Source organism: Schistocerca americana, chromosome 4 (genome assembly GCF_021461395.2).
Source record: "Schistocerca americana isolate TAMUIC-IGC-003095 chromosome 4, iqSchAmer2.1, whole genome shotgun sequence".
Classification (NCBI taxonomy): domain Eukaryota; kingdom Metazoa; phylum Arthropoda; class Insecta; order Orthoptera; family Acrididae; genus Schistocerca; species Schistocerca americana.
The window spans coordinates 111,298,897-111,318,440 of NC_060122.1; the positions used below are offsets into that span (position 1 = coordinate 111,298,897).

At 44.2% G+C, this 19,544-nt stretch overlaps 1 protein-coding gene across 7 annotated transcripts in view; it reads left to right on the forward strand.

The window, feature by feature from the left end:
* The window catches only part of LOC124613149 (adipokinetic hormone/corazonin-related peptide receptor variant I), a 381,190-nt gene that overhangs the window by 192,296 nt on the left and 169,350 nt on the right, over positions 1 to 19,544 (forward strand). For all 7 annotated transcript variants that reach the window (XR_006979611.1, XM_047141769.1, XM_047141771.1 and 4 more), the window contains exon 3: positions 14,381 to 14,529. Coding sequence is in view for 6 of the 7 variants with exons in the window: in XM_047141769.1 (XP_046997725.1) it covers positions 14,381 to 14,529 (149 nt within the window). In the remaining variant the exon portion in view is untranslated. The remainder of the gene's footprint in view (positions 1 to 14,380; positions 14,530 to 19,544) is intronic.

Below are 19,544 nucleotides of genomic sequence, written 5' to 3' on the forward strand. Positions count from 1 at the left end.
AAGAGCGAGCTGAGTTTCACACGAGCGATGCTTTCTACAACCATTCTGATTCTTGGACATAACTTTCTCAGTCTCAAGGAAGTTTATTATAGTCGAACTGAGAATATTGTGATTCCGTTCTTTTTACATTTCTCATATACTTGAGTCAGATGCACCTTTTTCTTGAGAAAAACCCCAAAAACCATGATTTTTCGGTGCTAAAACTACCAGTTGTGAGGATGTCCACTCCTGTGATTTCTATTCACGGCGAATCGTCAGAACTTTACCATGTGTTTTCAAAATGATGTTCTCGCGGAACCTATATACATTTTTCAGTATTATTATCCGTTACCGTGATCCAGAAGTTCACAGTTACCATACTTACGCACGTAAAATATGCTCATAATATCCGGTCTGAGGCGCAACAGTAGTTTTGACTGACGTAGTCAGCTCGTGGCAAGGATTCTAGGGTCATTGCAAGCGTTATGAGGACACCACACTACTTTTTAATTCAGCATTTTTTCACCAATACAACTGTCTCTGTGTAATGAGCATTTCACTCTTGTATAGATATGCCCAAAGCGACAAAAATAGGCTAAAAAGGGTCTTAACAAGCCTGAAAATAACTTAAAATTACTGCCAAAAATTACACAGAACTGCAAAGACTGAAAATTCAGTAAAATGTTTCTGATAATATTTTTAATCTTTTAATACAAATCAAAAGCTGAACGTTTTCAATGGTTTGCGATCGAAGAGCAAAGTATTTGTTGACCTTATATTATGTGCACTTATTTGTTACCTATACAGGGTGTTTCAAAAGTGATGGTCAATAATTCACACATGCAGAGTACGGGCCAAAAGTAGCTAAAAAGCTCCAGTAGATATGGATCCACAAACCAACAGTTGTAGAGATACATCAGATTTTCTGTTGCGGTTCATCAGTGTCTAGGAATACATGGCATCTATAAACGTTAAATTAGGTGTTCGAAATGCTGTTCAGGTGTCTGAATGCAACATTGAACTCGTCTCTGAAATGAGTTGCGAATCCTCTCAGGCAGTCATGAGGAATTCTGTAAATGCTGGAAGGCTGCTTCAATCCGCAAGTGCAATTCCTTAACAGATTGGACCTCGATAGCGTAGACAAGACTTTTGACATGATCCCACACACACAAATCCATGGGATTTAAATCTGGAGACCTTGGAGGCCATGCCACAGGCCCTCCTCTACATGTCCAATGTTGACCATACGTCCGAGTTAGAAGCCAGCGCACTCGTAAATGAAAATGTCCTGGAGCACCTCATGCATGTACCACACGTTCAGACGTTGATTCAGTGGGACATCATCATGTACATCTGGAAGTACAGTCCGCAGAAACCGCTTGTACTGCAATCTGGTTAGTCTCTGTGGTAGGAAGTGTGGTCTAATTATGCGGTCTACGAGAAGTCCTGCCCAGACGTTCAGCAAATAACACTGCTGATGTCGTGATACGTGTGTTATATTAGGACTGACATCGGCCCAGATGTGGCAGTGATGGTAGATAAAATACCGTCACGGGTAAATCCAGCCTCATCCGTGAACACAATACCGCTTACAAACAGGGGATTCAGGGTAAACCATTGGCATAAATTCTCTCTAGGAGGGAAGTCTGCATTGTTGAATTCTTGCATTCGCTGGAGATGATATGGATAGCGTACTTGCCGATGTAAAATCTGCCACACAGTGCTATGACTCAGGAGACGCTCTGCGGGAGCAATCCTTCTTGTTGAAGTACTCGGATGTTCGTGTACAATGCGTAACACCCTTTCCTCAACATCGGGTGTTATGTATCTGGGCCGACCTTCCCGCACATCGTGTGCGGAACCCCCATTTTCTGTAAGACGTTGATGTAACCGGCTAAATGTACGCCTGTCAGGCTGCCTGCGGAGAGGAGACCGTTCATCATACAGTCGAGCAGCCTCAAGGGCAGTGCCACTCGGCACAGTGCACGGAGAGGGAAACACAAGTAATCGCGCATGCGTAAACAAACACACAGTCGATCCCAAACCCTGAGATAACAACGTAAATACCGCGGTATGCAGGGATGTATACAGTTGGTTCCCAACGCGAATTAATGCGGCCGATTTGCGGACCCATGTTTATCTCAGCTTTTTTGCTACTTTTCGCCTGTACTTTGCATGTGTGAATTATTGACCATCACTTCTGAAACACCCTGTACGTGCCGAAATATACAAATGTGCTAAAGTATATAAAAGTTCACTGACCTATATAATCCGTTTCATATAAGCAGCACACCCAGAGGTAGCAGGGAAAAGAAGGGAACTAGTGGGAAAATGCTATTGTCGGAACACAAAAAGGCAAATAGTTCCTTTTTAAAGGACTGAGAGAAAAGTGGAGAACCAGTTGCCTCAAAACGTATTCCGCCTTTCTCAGCAATACCCTTGCCATGCAGACATATTCGCACTTTCTCGTGATGAAAAGAGTAGCAGAGAGAGTGGCGATGGAAGAGAGAGGTGAAGGAACCAATGGGAGGGAAGAGAGAGGAGACAGTGATGGTGGAAGAAAAATGGCTCTCAGCACTATGGGACTTAATATCTATGGTCATCAGTCCCCTAGAACTTAGAACTACTTAAACCTAACTAACCTAAGGACATCACACACATCCATGCCCGAGGCAGGATTCGAACCTGCGACCGTAGCAGTCGCGCGGCTCCGGACTGAGCGCCTAGAACCGCTAGACCACCGCGGCCGGCGATGGTGGAAGAGAGACAGTGGCAGTGAAAGAGAAAACGGTGAATGAAGACAATAGTGGTGGGAGCCAAAGAGAGACGAGATATTGGTCAGTCAGGAACAGTGGTAGCAAAAGAGGTGGATTTAGATAAAAGCAGTGGGAGCGAAAGAGATAGGTAGCAGTTGAAATGGAAAATAGAGATGAGTCGAGGCCACACATAGGCTTTGGGGCGGTCTGGACCCTCCTAGACCAGCGAATTTTATCATTTAGGTGTAGGGAAGGGCGCATTTTGGAACGGGATACTGGGGAAAAATAAGTTGGAGGCGATCTATGGGCTTCCGAGGTATCGTGAGACGGTGTCAGTGGGAAAGAAATGCAAAAGGAGACAATGTAAGCGAGGGGGAGGCAGTGGCAGTGGCAGTGGGAGAAAAAGGATACGGTGGGAGAGACACAGACAGTGACGGAATAAATTGGCAACACTAGAAAATAGTTAATGTAGAGTAATAGAATTTCGGGAATACATTTGCCTATGTAATATATTTAAGTGATCACAGGTTAATTAATGTAAGTGCCAGATAAACCATTACAAATTGTGAAATACTGGTAAGTCAATAAGCGGTGTAACCGCCAAAATGTTCAATACAAGCAAGCAAAAGTGCATGCATTGTGCCAGAAGGGTACCGGATGTCATTTTGTGGGACGGACTTCCATGCCTGTTGCACTCAGTCGGTCAATATAGCGACGGTTAATGCTGTAGTTGCCGTCTGATGGTATCCCGTAGGTATATGATTGGAGACAGATATGGCGCTGCACCAGGCATAGGTAACTTGACGACACTGTTTAGAGCATGTTGGCTTAAAACAGCGGTATGTGGGCGAGCGTTATGCTGTTGGAAAACACTCCTTGGAATGTTTTCGTCAATGGGAGCACAACAGATAAAATCACCAGACTGACGTGCAAATTGCAGTCAGGGTGTGTGGGATAAACACGCCCCACTCCCAAAGTCCAGGTGTAGGTCGAGTGTGTATAGACGCAGACAGGTTGGTTGCAGGCTCTCAAGAAGCCTTCTTCTAACCAACACATGGCCCTCACTGGTACCGAGGCAGAAGCAGCGTTCAGCAGAAAACACAGCAGACCTCTTCCCTGCCCTCCATTGAGCTCTCTCTTGACACCACTGAAGTCGCAAATCGCGACTGTTTGGGGTCATGCAATGCACGCTACAGGACGTCTGGCTCGGGGTTGTCGTTGAAGAAACCGATTTGTAACAGTTGGTTGTGTCACTGGGTGCCAATTGCTGCTCAGATTGCTGCTGCAGTTGCAGTTGGATGAGCCCGAGTCACTCACCGAACATGATGGTCTTCCCTCTCGGTAGTGCCACGTGGCCGTCCAGAAAACGGTCGGTATATTCTCATGATCACCGCTGCCAGCAGCCATGTGCAGAGTCCACTTTCCTGCCAAGTCTTTCTGCAGTATCACAGAAGGAACACTAGCGCCACTCTCATGTGACTGCCGCCAAATTTGAATAACATCACACTTTCACACAACTCCTTTTTGGTGTCCCGTTTTTCCGTCAATGTATATGCACAGTAGCAGTGAGAAGGAGATGCTAACAATGAAGGCTTGACTACAGAGATTGCGTAAAAGGATTTAGAATGTTATGTATTAAAAGAGCGCGAATGTGCTCGCACGCCAAAATTTTTGGTAAGGAAGGAGGAATAAGGCTTGAAGCAGCAGGTTGCTCATTTCTCTGTCTTTTAAAGGGGAACATTTCGGACCTGCCGACAGAGTACAATACTGCTGCAGGAACAAGTGTCTCGCAGCACATCGTTGGGCCACATTGTTGACCGAGCGAGGTGTTGCAGTGGTTAGCACACTGGACGGGCATCCGGAAGGACGACGGTTCAATCTCGCGTCCGGCCATCTTGATTTAGGTTTTCCGTGATTTCCCTAAATCTCTTCAGGCAAATGCCGGGTTGGTTCCTTTGAAAGGGCACGGCCGACTTCTTTCCCCATCCTTCACTAACCCGACGGAACCAATGAACTCACTGTTTGGTCCTCTCCCCAACTCAACCACCGAACCACATTGTTGTACACGGGCAACGTACTAGACCCCTAAGTGTTCCCTTGTTGACCCAGTGTCTTGACAATTACGATTTCAGTAGACACGGGATCATCGACATCCGACCACAGGCTTATGAAATGCGTTGCCTTGTCCCACTGGATCACGTTTCTTGTTAGAACAGATTGATGGACGTATCATACGTCGTCATCCAGGCGATCGACTAATCGAAACATGCACCATGCCACAGACGCAGTTGGTGAAGGCAGTGTTATGCTAAGGTGGACATTCTTCTGTGCTTGCATGGAACCGAAGGTTCCATGAAGGTGTTGACTCAGCTCTCGGAAGGCCCAGCGTTACCATCCTTACCCATAGGAGTCACTGGATGTGGCTATGGAGAGGCACATGGTAAGCAAGTAGGCAGCTTTGGTGACCGGAGCCGCCACTTCTCAGTCAACTATCTCCTTACTTGGCCTCACAAGGGCTGAATGCACACCGCTTCCAACAGCGCTGGGCAGACCCGGACTGTCAGCCATCCAAGTGTTAGCCAATTCCGACAGCAGTTCATTTCAAAGATCCAACGGGAATCGGTATTACCACTGTTGCAAGGCCGTTGACCGAAGCTGTGGAGTAAGTGAACGTTACTGTGGATATGAACGCTTGGTCTTCATTCTTTTGGAGATGTCCGAAAGAACAGACACCACACGCAATTTACATTACTATGTAAATTTAACTGCGGCATCTGGCCACAGTGTCTGGCGCAAATGCGCGGACTATTCATGCTTCCCAGCCGACCAATCTGCCCTCAGTCTCTGTTCACGTCCTCCACGTTCGCTACTTTGACATTCCCACACAGCACGTCGAATGTAACTGTGCTCCTGAGTCCCTGGTGTTTGTTTGTTTGTTTGTTTTTTTTTGTTTTTTTTGACATGTCCGAAAGAACAGACACTACGCGAAATCCAGTGCAATTGCGATAAACCATGTGTCCGGATGGTTCAGTGGTTACCGCAACTGCGTAGTAAGTGGGAGATCCCGGATTTGGGTCCCGGTCCGGCGCACATTTTCACTCGTCACCGCTGATTCCAAATTAAATCCCGATGCAGCTGACAAATACGTCCTTCCATTGTAAGCAGGCTGTTTAGGTTCTTATATTGGTAACGCCACCGCCACCTAGCGCTCTGTATGAAAATCACTGGCTGTGCTGTGTGCAGTCTGTGGCTGGGTGGCATTGTTGGAATTTGCTATTGCAGTGCTGGGCAGTTGGCTGTTAACAGCGCGTAGCGTTGCGCAGTTGGAGGTGAGCCGCCAGCAGTGGTGGATGTGGGGGGTGCGATGGCGGAGTTTTGAGAGCGGATGATCTGGACAGAGACAGTAAATTTGTAATATTGGATATCATGGACTGATATAGATGTTATGACTTTTGAACACTATTAAGGTAAATACATTGTTTGTTCTCTATCAAAATCTTTCATTTGCTAACTATGCCTATCAGTAGTTAGTGCCTTCGGTAGTTTGAATCTTTTATTTTGCTGGCAGTAGCGGCGCTCGCTGTATTGCAGTAGTTCGAGTAACGAAGATTTTTGTGAGGTAAGTGATTTGTGAAACGTATAGGTTAATGTTAGTCAGGGCCATTCTCTTGTAGGGAGTATCGAAAGTCAGATTGCGTTGCGCTAAAAATATTGTGTGTCAGTTTAGTGTTGATCAGAATAGGTAAAGAGCGAAATGTCTGAGTACGTTCAGTTCTGCTCAGCTGTTTGAAAATCAAATAATGTAAGAGGTTTATCAGCACAGTAATTCATTAGTTTTTCTAAGGGGACGTTTCACCATTTATTTTCCTTTCTCTCCCCCTCTACCTTCAATTTACATGATAAGTATTGTGAATGATCTGCATTGGTTCAAGCTTGACATCTGCTCTTCCAGCAGGACAATTGTCAAGGCTAGAATCGTGTTATTATGTTTTGAGGAGCATCGCAGACAACTCACGTGGATGTCTCAGCCACTAAACTCACCTGATCTGAACCAAATGAGACACCCCGGGATGCTATCAGGAGCCAGGTCCAGCCATCAAGCCAACGGTTCTTAATTTTCGAGAATTGTACCGCGTATCTCTGGAAACCTACCAAAGACCCGTCTAATCCAAGCAACGCAGAACCGACGCTGTATTCCTTTCTAAAGGTGGACAAACATGGTATTAAGCGTTTGGGTCATCAGGTGTGTATGGTAACTGAATACTGTCTGGAAAGAAACGCTATTAGGACTAATTCTATCCGTGACACGTTTTTCAGTCTCTGAATGTACCAGCAAAAGTATACCATTGTATGACACACATTCGTAGTTCAGGTGGCATGACGCCATAAATACTGAGATGCCACATCATGCATGACGTTTAAATTTAGTATTTCTTTGCTGCCAACTCGGGTAGCAACACTTTTCGCAAAAGGTATCCACTTAGTAATAAAATGGAACACCTGCAGCCGTCATTTCGATTTTATTTATTATATAGCTACCAGTTAACGTATTTGCAAAAATATGCCTTTGTATTACGCATTGTTCATGCGCCCCACTGTACTGAGATGTGTGAAAAACTGCCACATTATGCATGACGCTTTACTTGTTTACTTTTTTACTACTACCTCTATTCGAAACATATTTCGCGGACAATAGACACATATTGCACTGGATGCACCTGAAAAATTGTATCACGTAGTTCTGCAGATACGACGTCATATACATTGACCTGCGTGAAAATGGAGCTGCGAGGTGAAATTCGCAAGAGATGCAGGTGAATATACGTGTATAAATACATGTGAAATATTTCAAAAATATGTGAAATACATTTGGGGATACACCGGTTCCCGTGAGATCACCGAAGTTAAGCGCTGTCGGGCGTGGTCGGCACTTGGATAGGTGACCATCCGGGCTGCCATGCGCTGTTACCATTTTTCGGGGTGCACTCAGCCACGTGATGCCAATGGAGGAGCTACTCGACCGAATAGTAGCGGCTTCGGTCAAGAATACCATCATAACGACCGGGAGAGCGGTGTGCTGACCCCACGCCCCTCCAATCCGCATTCTCCTCTGAGGATGACAGGGCGGTCGGATGGTACCGGTAGGCCACTCGTTGCCTGAAGACGGAGTGAAATATATTTGACATGCGTATACATGGGTAAAGCCCTAAACCCCTGGAATAGTTTCAATCAGATATGGTACACATATTAGATACGACATCGAAAGAAATGCTGTTGGGGTGAGAACCACCATTCTGATATTGGGGTCGGGGTGATAACGTTATGAGAGAACAGGTCGGAAGAGATGTGGAGACAGTGAGGGGAAGGACGAGATGGAAACAGAGAGGAGGAGGAGGAGGAGGAGATGGAGAGAGAGACGGTGTGGGAAAATTGACAACGAAAGGGAAGAGCAGGAGACAGACAGAGAAAGGGTGGAGGAGAGGGACAGACAATGATGGGGAAGGAGGAGACAGAGGAGCGAACGGAAGCTGAACTGCGAAAGGTGGAGGAGGTGATGAACAGGGGGGAGGGGAGGAGACTGACACATGGTAGGAGGAGATGGACAAAAGGAAGGGAACGAGGAGATGGAGCTAGAAGGGCAGAGCAGGGAGGAGAACATGGACAGAGGGAAAGGAGGCGGTGAACAGAGATGGGGGGGGGGGGGGGGGGAAGAGGAGATGGACAGAGAGTGCGGGTAGAGGAGGTGGATCAGAGAGGGGGTGTAGGAGATGGAATGGTAGAAGATATGAATAAATACATACATACAAGGGCATCGCCAGGTGCTCAGCTACTTGTGAGTGAACTGGAAACAAAAAATCCAATGAACATCCAGAACTATTCGATTAAAGAGTGGCTATTCTCCACCTTGCTCTTACTGCATGCTTCGGCTCCTGCAGACTACTTGGAAGCAAGGCCTCTTGTTCCTGTTGAGCTTTCAGAGCTTCTGATAACATCTATTACACAATCAATTCTCAAAGTATGGTAGTCACTGCTGTGAGGTGGTGGACGAGATGTTAATTGATCACAAAACACCAAAGTCCATGAGTAGTCGTCAGTAAGCAGAAAGCAAGGCTCCAGCCAACACAGTAATCCGTAGAAAATCCGTAGAACAGACAAGAGTTGTCGTTGATGATGCAAACGGAACGTAGCTTAGTAACATCGAGCGTGCAACCATACTTGCTGTGCGGGCCTATTTACGAGCTTTGGAGATTATTATCTGGTGCTACGTAACCCAAAATGGAGCCAGGGAGTGTGTCTGCCGTATGGAGCGTCGTTCTCGAAGTAAACCAGTGCAATCAAGAGCCGCCGGTGGTGTGACTTCGTTTTTACAAACACTGTTATCCGCCTCGCTGTTGCTGTCACTGATGGCTTGCTGTATCCCACGGGCCACAGACGCTCCACCGCGGTACAGCGGTGCTATTTGGGATGCCTGCTAACCAGGCGTTAAGCGAGGTGACGGAAAGGACGGCTTCAACCGTATTCAGGTCTGACCTACAGGAGGTGACACCTTCGCCGCCATACTTTGCTTCGTCCTCATGATGCTCATTTTCATTTCACTAAACACGCTCGACATTAACCGAATGACCCCATTCCAGGACGCTGGATTGGAAGAGGAGGAGCAGAAGGTGACCTTCATCGCCGGTAGCCTCCCAGGTCTCCAGACATCAAGCCTTGTGACTTATCTGTCACGTTACCCAATAGACTACGTTTTTATCCCCCCTGTGCTTGACACTCTTAAATGTCTGCGACATCGCATTGCTGAAGCTGTGAATTCGGTAACGAGAGACCAGCTGCTTCGTGTGTGACAGGAATTCAGTCACCGTTTTGGTATTTGTCGTGTAACACATGGTGCGCACATTGCATAAAAATTTGAACTTTTCTCTTTCCAGGAATGTTAGAAATGTGTTTCTATCTTTTGCAGTTCGAAAGCAATAAATATTTTAATGGTGAGCACGCATACAACGTGATAAATTAAAAAAACTGATGTATTTGAAAAATATACACTTTCACTAAATTGTGTGTATGGCGGAGTGGGGGGGGGGGGGGGACAAACAACTCTAAAGTATCTTCTGGTAAACATTGCTTGTAATGTTGTAGAATTTCTCGCTATTCTCTAGACATTTTAGAGTTCATGCTATTTTATTTTCCGAACTCGGAAATTGATCTGTGTAAAAATATGAACGCTTTTAGCACAATGTTCTCTAAGGCGGAGGAGGCCATGAAACATCTTACCCCCACCTTGTATATGAATCTGATTATAGTCATCTACCGACAGTAAATATTGTGTGAGTAACTGTAAATTAATTTGGGACGTATTAATTTTCGTGTATCTTCTGCAAAATTCAGTTCTTAGCGATTGACACGTCTTCCCACTCGTTGACGTAGGAGGCGGATGCCCCTTCTCTGATATTGTTCATAGTTATAGAATTTGAAGCTCACTATCTGCATCTCGATTTCGTGAAGACATGTGACGCAGTTCTCCAAAAAAAAGAACTATTGTGAACAAAAGTCTGGAGACTATAGCATTGAGAGCATGTAAACGGTATTATTTTGTCCGTTTCAGTCGTCTCTGCCACTGGATGTCATCATTTTTGTTATTTCTTTCCTGGCACTGGGAGGTGGTCTTACCGTTCCTGCCATCGGGGGAAGGGGGGGGGGGCATTTTTCCGTCTTTTCCTTGGCTTATTCAACTTCCTGTGCTCAGCTGCTGCTGCCTAAGGAACAACGACTGTGATGGGTTTAGTTGTTGGCCTACAGAAGGTTTCCAAACGCACAGCTTGACGAAAGTAAAACTAGCGTTTAAAATATTTCATGCACCTTATATGAAACACATCATACGTCATTCGCAAGTTGGGGCAGAAGATATACGGTGGATTGCCTGTATTAAGGTGGATGAAATACTTTTTGGGCCCTTTCTATTTCTTTCACCTTGCACAAAAAGTTTCCATCATAATGGTATAGTGTAAAATTCTAATAATCCTAATACTGTCAGAAATATTTTTGTTTGTATTTGAACTCCATTTTTACTAACATATGAACACGTTAATTAACAAACATTAAATCGTATTTATAAGAAATTTAACATCGTTTTACTCTCGCTTAGCAACGTCATTAAAATCCGGGTATTCACAACAAATTAAAAATTGGTGCAAATATGCTTGGTATCAATCACAAAATAAAAAATTAGTTTATTTCTATAGTACATAACAATTAATGCACATTTATTTTCATTTAATAATACTGCATTTCATATTCTACAAAACTAATTTATTTTGATATGATGAGCAATTAAAAGTAAAAAGATGTTATACTTACTACATAATTCTTCTTCTTCACCTTGTCCTGTTTCTCAAAATAAACGATCTGATTTTAAGTGGTTGACCTCACCATGTGTAGGCTTCATTGATATTAATTGTGAAACTAATGAATTTTAATGTGTTACACGCTGACACAACCAGCAAAAGCGTCGCATTGTTCTATTTATGTTACGGAATTCACGCGTGACGTAGTAGTCCCCGTAAATAGCAATAACTGATGATGGTCGAAGTAGAGAGGATATAAAATGTAGACTGGCAATGGCAAGGAAAGCATTCCTGAAGAAAAGAAATATGTTAACATCGAGTATAGATTTAAATGTCAGGAAGTCGTTTCTGAAAGTATTTGTATGGAGTGTAGTCATGTATGGAAGTGGGACGTGGACGATAAATAGTTTGGACAAAAAGAGAATAGAAGCTTTCGAAATGTGGTGCTACAGAAAAATTCTGAAGATTAGATGGGTAGATCACATAACTAATGAGGAGGTATTGAATAGAATTGGGGAGAAGAGGAGTTTGTGGCACCACTTGACTAGAAGAAGAGATCGGTTGGTAGGACATGTTCTGAGGCATCAAGGGATCACCAATTTAGTATTGGATGGCAGCGTGGTGGGTAAAAATCGCAGAGGGAGACCAAGAGATGAATACACTAAGCAGATTCAGATGGATGTAGGTTGCAGTAGGTACTGGGAGATGAAGCTTGCACAGGATACAGTAACATGGAGAGCTGCATGAAACCAGTCTTAGGACTGAAGGCCACACAAGACAACAACAACCACGAATATAAGGAATCCGGTAAAACATCAAATCACCGATATCAGAGCTGCCGGAAAAAGACCCTGAAAGAACGAGACCAACGACGACTGAAGAGAATCGTTTAGCGTGACAGAAATGCAGCTCTTCCGCAAATTGCTGCAGATTGGAACACTGGGCCATCAACAAGTGTCAGCGTGCGAAGCATTCAGCGAAACATCGTCATCGATATGGGCTTTCGGAGACGAAGGCCCACTCGTGTACCCTTGATGACTGCACGAGTTTACGAGTCGCCTGGGCCAGTCAACACCGACATTGGGCTGTTGATGACTGAAAATATGGTGCCTGGTCAGACGAGATTCGCTTCAGATTGTGTCGAACGTGTGGAGACAGGAGACATCCTCATAAATCCACGGACCCTCCACGTAGCATGGGACTGTTCAAGCTGCTGCACGACCTGTAATGGTGTGGGGCGTGTGCAGTTTGAATGACATGGGACCCTTGATGCCTCTAGATACGACTCGTGACACGTACTTAATCATCCTGTCTGATCACCTGCATCCATTCATATTCACTGTGTACTCCGACGGACTAGGGCTATTCCAGCAGGACAATACGACAGCTCACGTGTCCAAAATTGGTACAGAGTGACTCCAGGAACACTGTTCTGAGTTTAAACACTTCCGCTGGCCACCAAACTCCCCAGACATGAACGTTATTGAGCACATTTGCAATGCCATGCAAAGTGCTGTTCAGAAGAGATCTCCACCACCTCGTACTCTTACGTATTTATGGACAGCCCTGCAGGATTAATGGTGTCAATTCCCTCCAGCACTACTTCAGACATGTCAAGTCCATGCCACGTTGTGTTGCGGCACTTCTGCGTGCTCGCGGTGGCCCTACACAATATTAGGCAGGTGTACCAATTTCTTTGGCTCTTCAGAGTAACTTCAAGAACCTCTCCAAATATCAGGTTTGAACCGCGCAATGATGAGTCAGTGAGTGAATGAGTCAGTCAGTCAGGACATTGCCTCTTATATAGAGAGTTTATTAACGCTTTCAGAGAGAAGTTCAATATGCAGAAACATAAATCTTAGTTTATTTGCATAATAATATAAAATGTCTGACAGGTAACAAAGCAAATTTCAATTCTACCCTAAAATCATTTCTTCTGGACAACTCCTTCTATCCCATGGAATTTCTTTTTAAAAACTGGTAGCTTAAAAAAACTAGTTTTTACCTGAGTAGGACTAAAAAAAGTTTTCATAACAATAATCATGTCTACATATTCTCCAAAGTGAGTCATTTCACATTATATAGAAAAAAGAATCGTTTAAATGATCTATGGAATATGTAACTAACATACTGCAAGCTCTGTTCCTCATTTGCAGAGTCTAACAACCCTACCACAACAAAGGTCAAAATTTAATTATGATTGTAGCGTTGCTCACGCTGCTAAATATTGCATTTTCGGGCAACAACAAAGTTATATTATGTGGCAGGTGTCATTAGAGCACAGTTAATAAAGTCGTTTCTTGAAATAATGGATAAACTAGGCACTCATCTTTTCGTGATTCCCACGCTGGTCTCGTTGTGAACTCATGGCTAAATCGTCGAAAATCTAGGTAGTGATGATTCCAAGCTCGGATGCAAAGAGGCCTAGGTGTTATTCTGCTATATTCAAAAGTTTTATAGATGTGTTTCATAAACCATTCTTGAAGATTAAACTTTTGCAAGTTAGGACAATGGTGATGTAAGAAAGTAATCAGCACTCCGAATTTAAGTTACACTTCTTTTTTTATTACTTTTGTTGCAATATCACGTAACTCGTTCCAAAACATCACAATATAAAACATACTTGAAAATATCTTCCTTACTGTTAAAGTTCACATTTCATATACTGACTACAATTTGAGTCTTTTTAACTTGACGACCAAAACTTGACTTTCTTATAACCGCTTACGCGCCCAAAAATCAGAGTTACAAGTACGTCAAAGATCATAGTGACAAAAGAAAGAATACACATAAGAATAATATCATTGCAATATATAAATATCGATGTATCGAAGTACCTCTACATTAATGAAATCAAATCTGAATGTTGTCACAGAAATATGTTAACTGTTTTACAGAAACACGGTAGAATATTGCTGGTATCGAGAGGTTGAGGTGAGGTGTCGTAATGGTTAAGTAATTCAAGTACCATTACAAGAGGCAGACCAAAAGGAGAAGAAATATCTGGAAAACACGGGATCTCAAATCCATACATTAAGAGCTATGAGCACTTGTTCGTCTCTTCTGCTGAAGGAGTGCTCATAGCTCTTAATGTATGGATTTGAGATCCAGTGTTTACAAGATTTTTTTGCTTCGAATTATCGTTCCTGTCACATCCCTGAAAACTGACCGTTCTTCCTGAGACATACTGAAGAGGTCAGGACAGAGCGCAGGCGCCCCACCCGTTCGCCCACTGCTTCGGCGCTGCCTTGCTGGCGCTCTCGACGCTCGACACCTGATGACGCGCTCGCCACTCTTGTCCAGGTGACGTTCCTGATGATGCCGCTGGAGATCGGCTGGTCGTCGACGGTGAGCTGGCGCGCGGGCGACGCGCTGTGCCGCGTGATGGCCTTCTTCCGCGTCTTCGGCCTCTTCCTCTCCAGCTTCGTCCTCATCTGCATCAGCATCGACAGGTGAGCAGCGCCGCCGCCATCTTTCTCACCTTCAGCTAAGTGGGTAGGCAACCGGGTGGAGTCTACGTGGGGCAGTATCCGTAGCAAAGTCAACGTGGCGAAGATAGCAAATAATCTGCTTCACTCGGTGTACACTGATCTGATGCATGTACACTAGCCTTAACATTCATCCGACTGGAGTATATCCCCACAGAATTACGAGGGGCGTTGCGATAGTTAGTCATTGTTTTTCACACTTATTCATTGCCGAACACAAATTCACCATGGAATCATGAACTACACACGTTGCACTATTTTTCGACATAGTCACATCGAGAATGGGACGTTTGTCATAGCGTGCAACCAGTTTGAAGAAACCACTCTGTTAAAATTCGGTGCCGCGAGATGCGAGGATTTGCCGCACAGCCTGCTCCACCTCAGCATTGGCTTGGAAGTGACGTCCCGAGAGTGTGGCTTTCTATGCAGGGAACAGGTGGAAGTCCGATGAGGCTACGTCGGGCCTGTGACCCGACTCTCCCATCTGAAACGACGAATATGTTCCTGTATGAGGACCGCTGTGCGTGTCGTTTTACGATGTCGTCCAAGAGCACAACGCCTTCACTCAAGAGCCCTGGTCTGTCTCGCCGAATGGCGGACCTGTGTTTGGTGAGAGTGTAGAGTATCATTTGGCTCTGATGGATCCTTGCTGGAGGAAATCAAGGGCAGTCACACCTTTCGGGACCCACAACACCGCGGCCGTAATGTTCCCTGCGGAGGATGACATCTTGAATTTTTTTTTTTTTTTCACTGGTGATCTTCCGGGTGGGGTGGCCGAGTGGTTCTAGGCGCTACAGTCTGGAGCCGCACGACCGCTCCGGTAGCAGGTTCGAATCCTGCCTCGGGCATGGATGTGTGTGTTGTCCTTAGGTTAGTTAGGTTTAAGTAGTTCTAAGTTCTAGGGGACTGATGACCTCAGTAGTTAAGTCCCATAGTGCTCAGAGCCATTTGAACCATTTTGAACTGGTGAACTGTGTTCTTTCCTTGTCATTGAGATGACCTCTAATTATGCACCCCTGTAATACTGAACAGCAACTCATTTCCCTCTTGCGTGTACCACATCAAGTAATCAAGGCTGATGCCCGTTCTTGCGCTCTTGAGATCGAGGATTGGTCTTCCCGACTCCCATCTTGCAGACAAATGGCTGTGAGCACTATGGGACTTAACATCTGAGGTCATCAGTCCCCTAGAACTTGGAACTACTTAAACCTAACTAACCTAAGGACACCATACACATCCATGCCCGAGGCAGGATTCGAACCTGCGACCGTAGCAGCCGCGTGGTTCCAGACTGAAGTGCCTACAACCTCTCAGCCAATCCGGCCGGCTCTTGCAGACACTCTTCGGTAACCCAACATAGCATGGAGCATATGACGGGTCTGAGCACGAACAGTACTCAGTGTAGACGCCACATCTGACACCTTCATGCACCTCTCTGCGGACGCTATATGCTGTACTCTAGCACTGTTGTTTACATTCGTGGATGTTGACGGACACCCACTTGGACCTTATCATCCACGCTCTTCCTTCTTTCTCTGATCATGCAATACCACCAACCAAACATTTGATGAGACGTGGTCTCTTCACCATACGTGGTCTGTAGGCGTTTGTGGATGATGGCCACACTAGTCCCATGTGCCCATTCATGCCAGACAACAGCACACACCTCCATTGGCGACCATGTTGTCAGTACACGTCCGTCTGCCATTGGGATCTGTACTCGAATAACCTCGGGCACGCCGATCTGCTGCTACTTTCCCTTCTTCAGCGCTTTGCGCATACGTCATTATTCCTCCATTAACGCCTCTTTTGTCGTTAAATCAGCAACATGTATGGATTCATATAGCGTTTGTTTGTGTCACCTGGTGTACCATCTTATATTCCAAAATCAAGAAACTACTTTCGGAACCTCACTCATAAGTCAAAATGTTCCCTTCCCCCAGTTCTAAGGTTTTGAGGAGTTTTCCCTTGAATGTAAGGCCCGTGCTGTGAGTGCAAATACCCTCCTATTTATTTCCAATTCGGTCTGGTCCTGTTCCAATATCAGCTCGTCGGCTACTTGGCTCAAAAGTTTCTCACGCTTCACTGAGTCAGTGATCAAACAGCATGCTCTACGTTTAGGGAGAGGAGATGAAAGTCATCATCACCACCGCCTTACTTTCAACCATTACGCTATTGCCTGTTCCCAACTCACAAACAAAACCATTCTCATCTTCTCCGAGATCTTCCAATATCCCTTTTCCCATTTGGATCATCGGACAGAATTCTACGAGGAATTCCATAACCTGCCACTCTCATTACTTCTTGTCTCCCATTTTCAGAATAAAGTTTTTCCATTCATATTGAAAATATGTAATTTTATACTAAAATCTTCCATCATCTCTCATCGTGTGCATTCCTCTGTCGTCTTAATGAGCCTCATCTTTGCTGCTTTGGTTTCATTTTTAACTTTTTTGCGGTAACCTAGCTTTCAACTTCACAGCATCAGCCATTTCATGGTACTTTATGGGTCGATCTTCTACTAACGGTACCACAGACAGCTTGGAATTTAGTATTTTATTTTTAATATTTGAATTAAAATCAAAACTTATATCACAGCCTATGTTGTTGTTGTGGTCATCAGTCCTGAGACTGGTTTGATGCAGTTCTCCATGCTACTCTATCCTGTGCAAGCTTCTTCATCTCCCAGTACCTAATACAGCCTACATCCTTCTGAATCTGCTTAGTGTATTCATCTCTTGGTCTCCCTCTACGATTTTTACCCTCCACGCTGCCCTCCAATACTAAATTGGTGATCCCTCGATGTATCAGAACATGTCCTACCAACCGATCCCTTCTTCTAGTCAAGTTGTGCCACAAGCTCCTCTTCTCCCCAATTCTGTTCAATACCTCCTCATTAGTTATGTGATCTACCCATCTAATCTTCAGCATTCTTCTGTAGCACCACATTTCAAAAGCTTCTATTCTCTTCTTGTCTAAACTATTTATCGTCCATGTTTCACTTCCATACATGGCTACAGTCCATACAAATACTTTCAGAAACGACTTCCTCACATTTAAACCTATACTCGATGTTAACAAATTTTACTTCTTCAGAAACGCTTTCCTTCCATTGCCAGTCTACATTTTATATCCTCTCTACTTTGACCATCATCAGTTATTTTGCTCCCCAAATAGCAAAACTCCTTTACTACTTTAAGTGTCTCATTTCCTAATCTAATTCCCTCAGCATCACCCGACTTAATTCGACTACATTCCATTATCCTCGTTTTGCTTTTGTTGATGTTCATCTTATACCCTCCTTTCAAGACACTGTCCATTCCATTCAACTGCTCTTCCAAGTCCTTTGCTGTCTCTGACAGAATTACAATGTCATCGGCGAACCTCAAAGTTTTTATTTCTTCTCCATGGATTTTAATACCTACTCCGATCTTTTCATTTGTTTCCTTTATTGCTTGCTCAATATACAGATTGAACAACATCGGGGATAGGCAACAACCCTGTCGCACTCCCTTCCCAACCACTGCTTCCTTTTCATACCCATCGACTCTAATAACTGTCATCTGATTTCTGTGCAAATTGTAAATAGCCTTTAGCTCCCTGTATTTTACCCCTGCCACCTTCAGAATTTGAAAGAGAGTATTCCAATCAACATTCTCAAAAGCTTTCTCTAAGTCTACAAATGCTAGAAACGTAGGTTTGCCTTTCCTTAATCTTTCTTCCAAGCTAAGTCGTAGGGTCAGTATTGCCTCGCGTGTTCCAACATTACTACGGAATCCAAACTGATCTTCCCCAAGATCGGCTTCTACTAGTTTTTCCATTCGTCTGTAAAGAATTCGCGTTAATATTTTCCAGCTGTGACTTATTAAACTGATAGTTCGGTAATTTTCACATCTGTCAACACCTGATTTTTTTGGGATTGGAATTATTATATTCTTCTTGAAGTCTGAGGGTATTTCGCCTGTCTCATAAATCTTGTTCACCAGATGGTAGAGTTATGTCAGGACTGGCTCTCCCAAGGCTGTCAGTAGTTCTAATGGACTGTTGTCTACTAAGGAGGCCTTGTTTCGACTCAGGTCCTCAGTGCTCTGTCTTCACGCAGTATCATATTTCCCATTTCATCTTCATCTACATCCATTTCCATAATATTGTCCTCAAGTACATCGCCCTTGTATAGACCCTCTATATACTCAATCCACCTTTCTGCTTTCCCTTCTTTGCTTAGAACTGGGTTACCATCAAAGCTCTTGATATTCATGCAAGTGGTTCTCTTTTCTCGAAAGGTCTCTTTAATTTTCCTGTAGGCAGTATCTATCTTACCCCTAGTAAGCCTCTAAATCCTTACATTTGTCCTCTAGCCATCCCTGCTTAGCCATTTTGCACTTCCTGTCGATAACATTTTTGAGACGTTTGTATTCCTTTTTGCCTGCTTCATTTACTGCATTTTTATATTTTCTCCTTTCATCAATTAAATTCAATATTTCTTCTGTTATCCAAGGGTTTCTACCAGCCCTCATATTTTTACCTATTTGATCCTCTGCTGCCTTCACTATTTCATCCCTCAAAGCTACCCATTCTTCTGCTACTGTATTTCTTTCCCCCATTCTTATCAGTTGTTCCCTTATGCTTTCCCTGAAACTCTCTACAACCTCTGGTTCATTCAGTTTATCTACGTCCCATCTCCTTAAATTCCCACCTTTTTGCAGTTTCTTCAGTTTTAATCTACAGTTCATAACCAATAGATTGTGGTCGGAGTCCACATCTGCCACTGGAAATGTCTTACAATTTAATACCCGGTTCCTAAATCTTTGTCTTACCATTATATAATCTATCTGATACCTTTTAGTATCTCCAAGGTTCTTCCATGTATACAGCCTTCTTTCATGATTCTGGAACCAAGTGTTAGCTATGATTAAGTTATTCTCTGCGCAAAATTCTACCAGGCGGCTTCCTCTTTCATTTCTTACTCCCAAGCCATA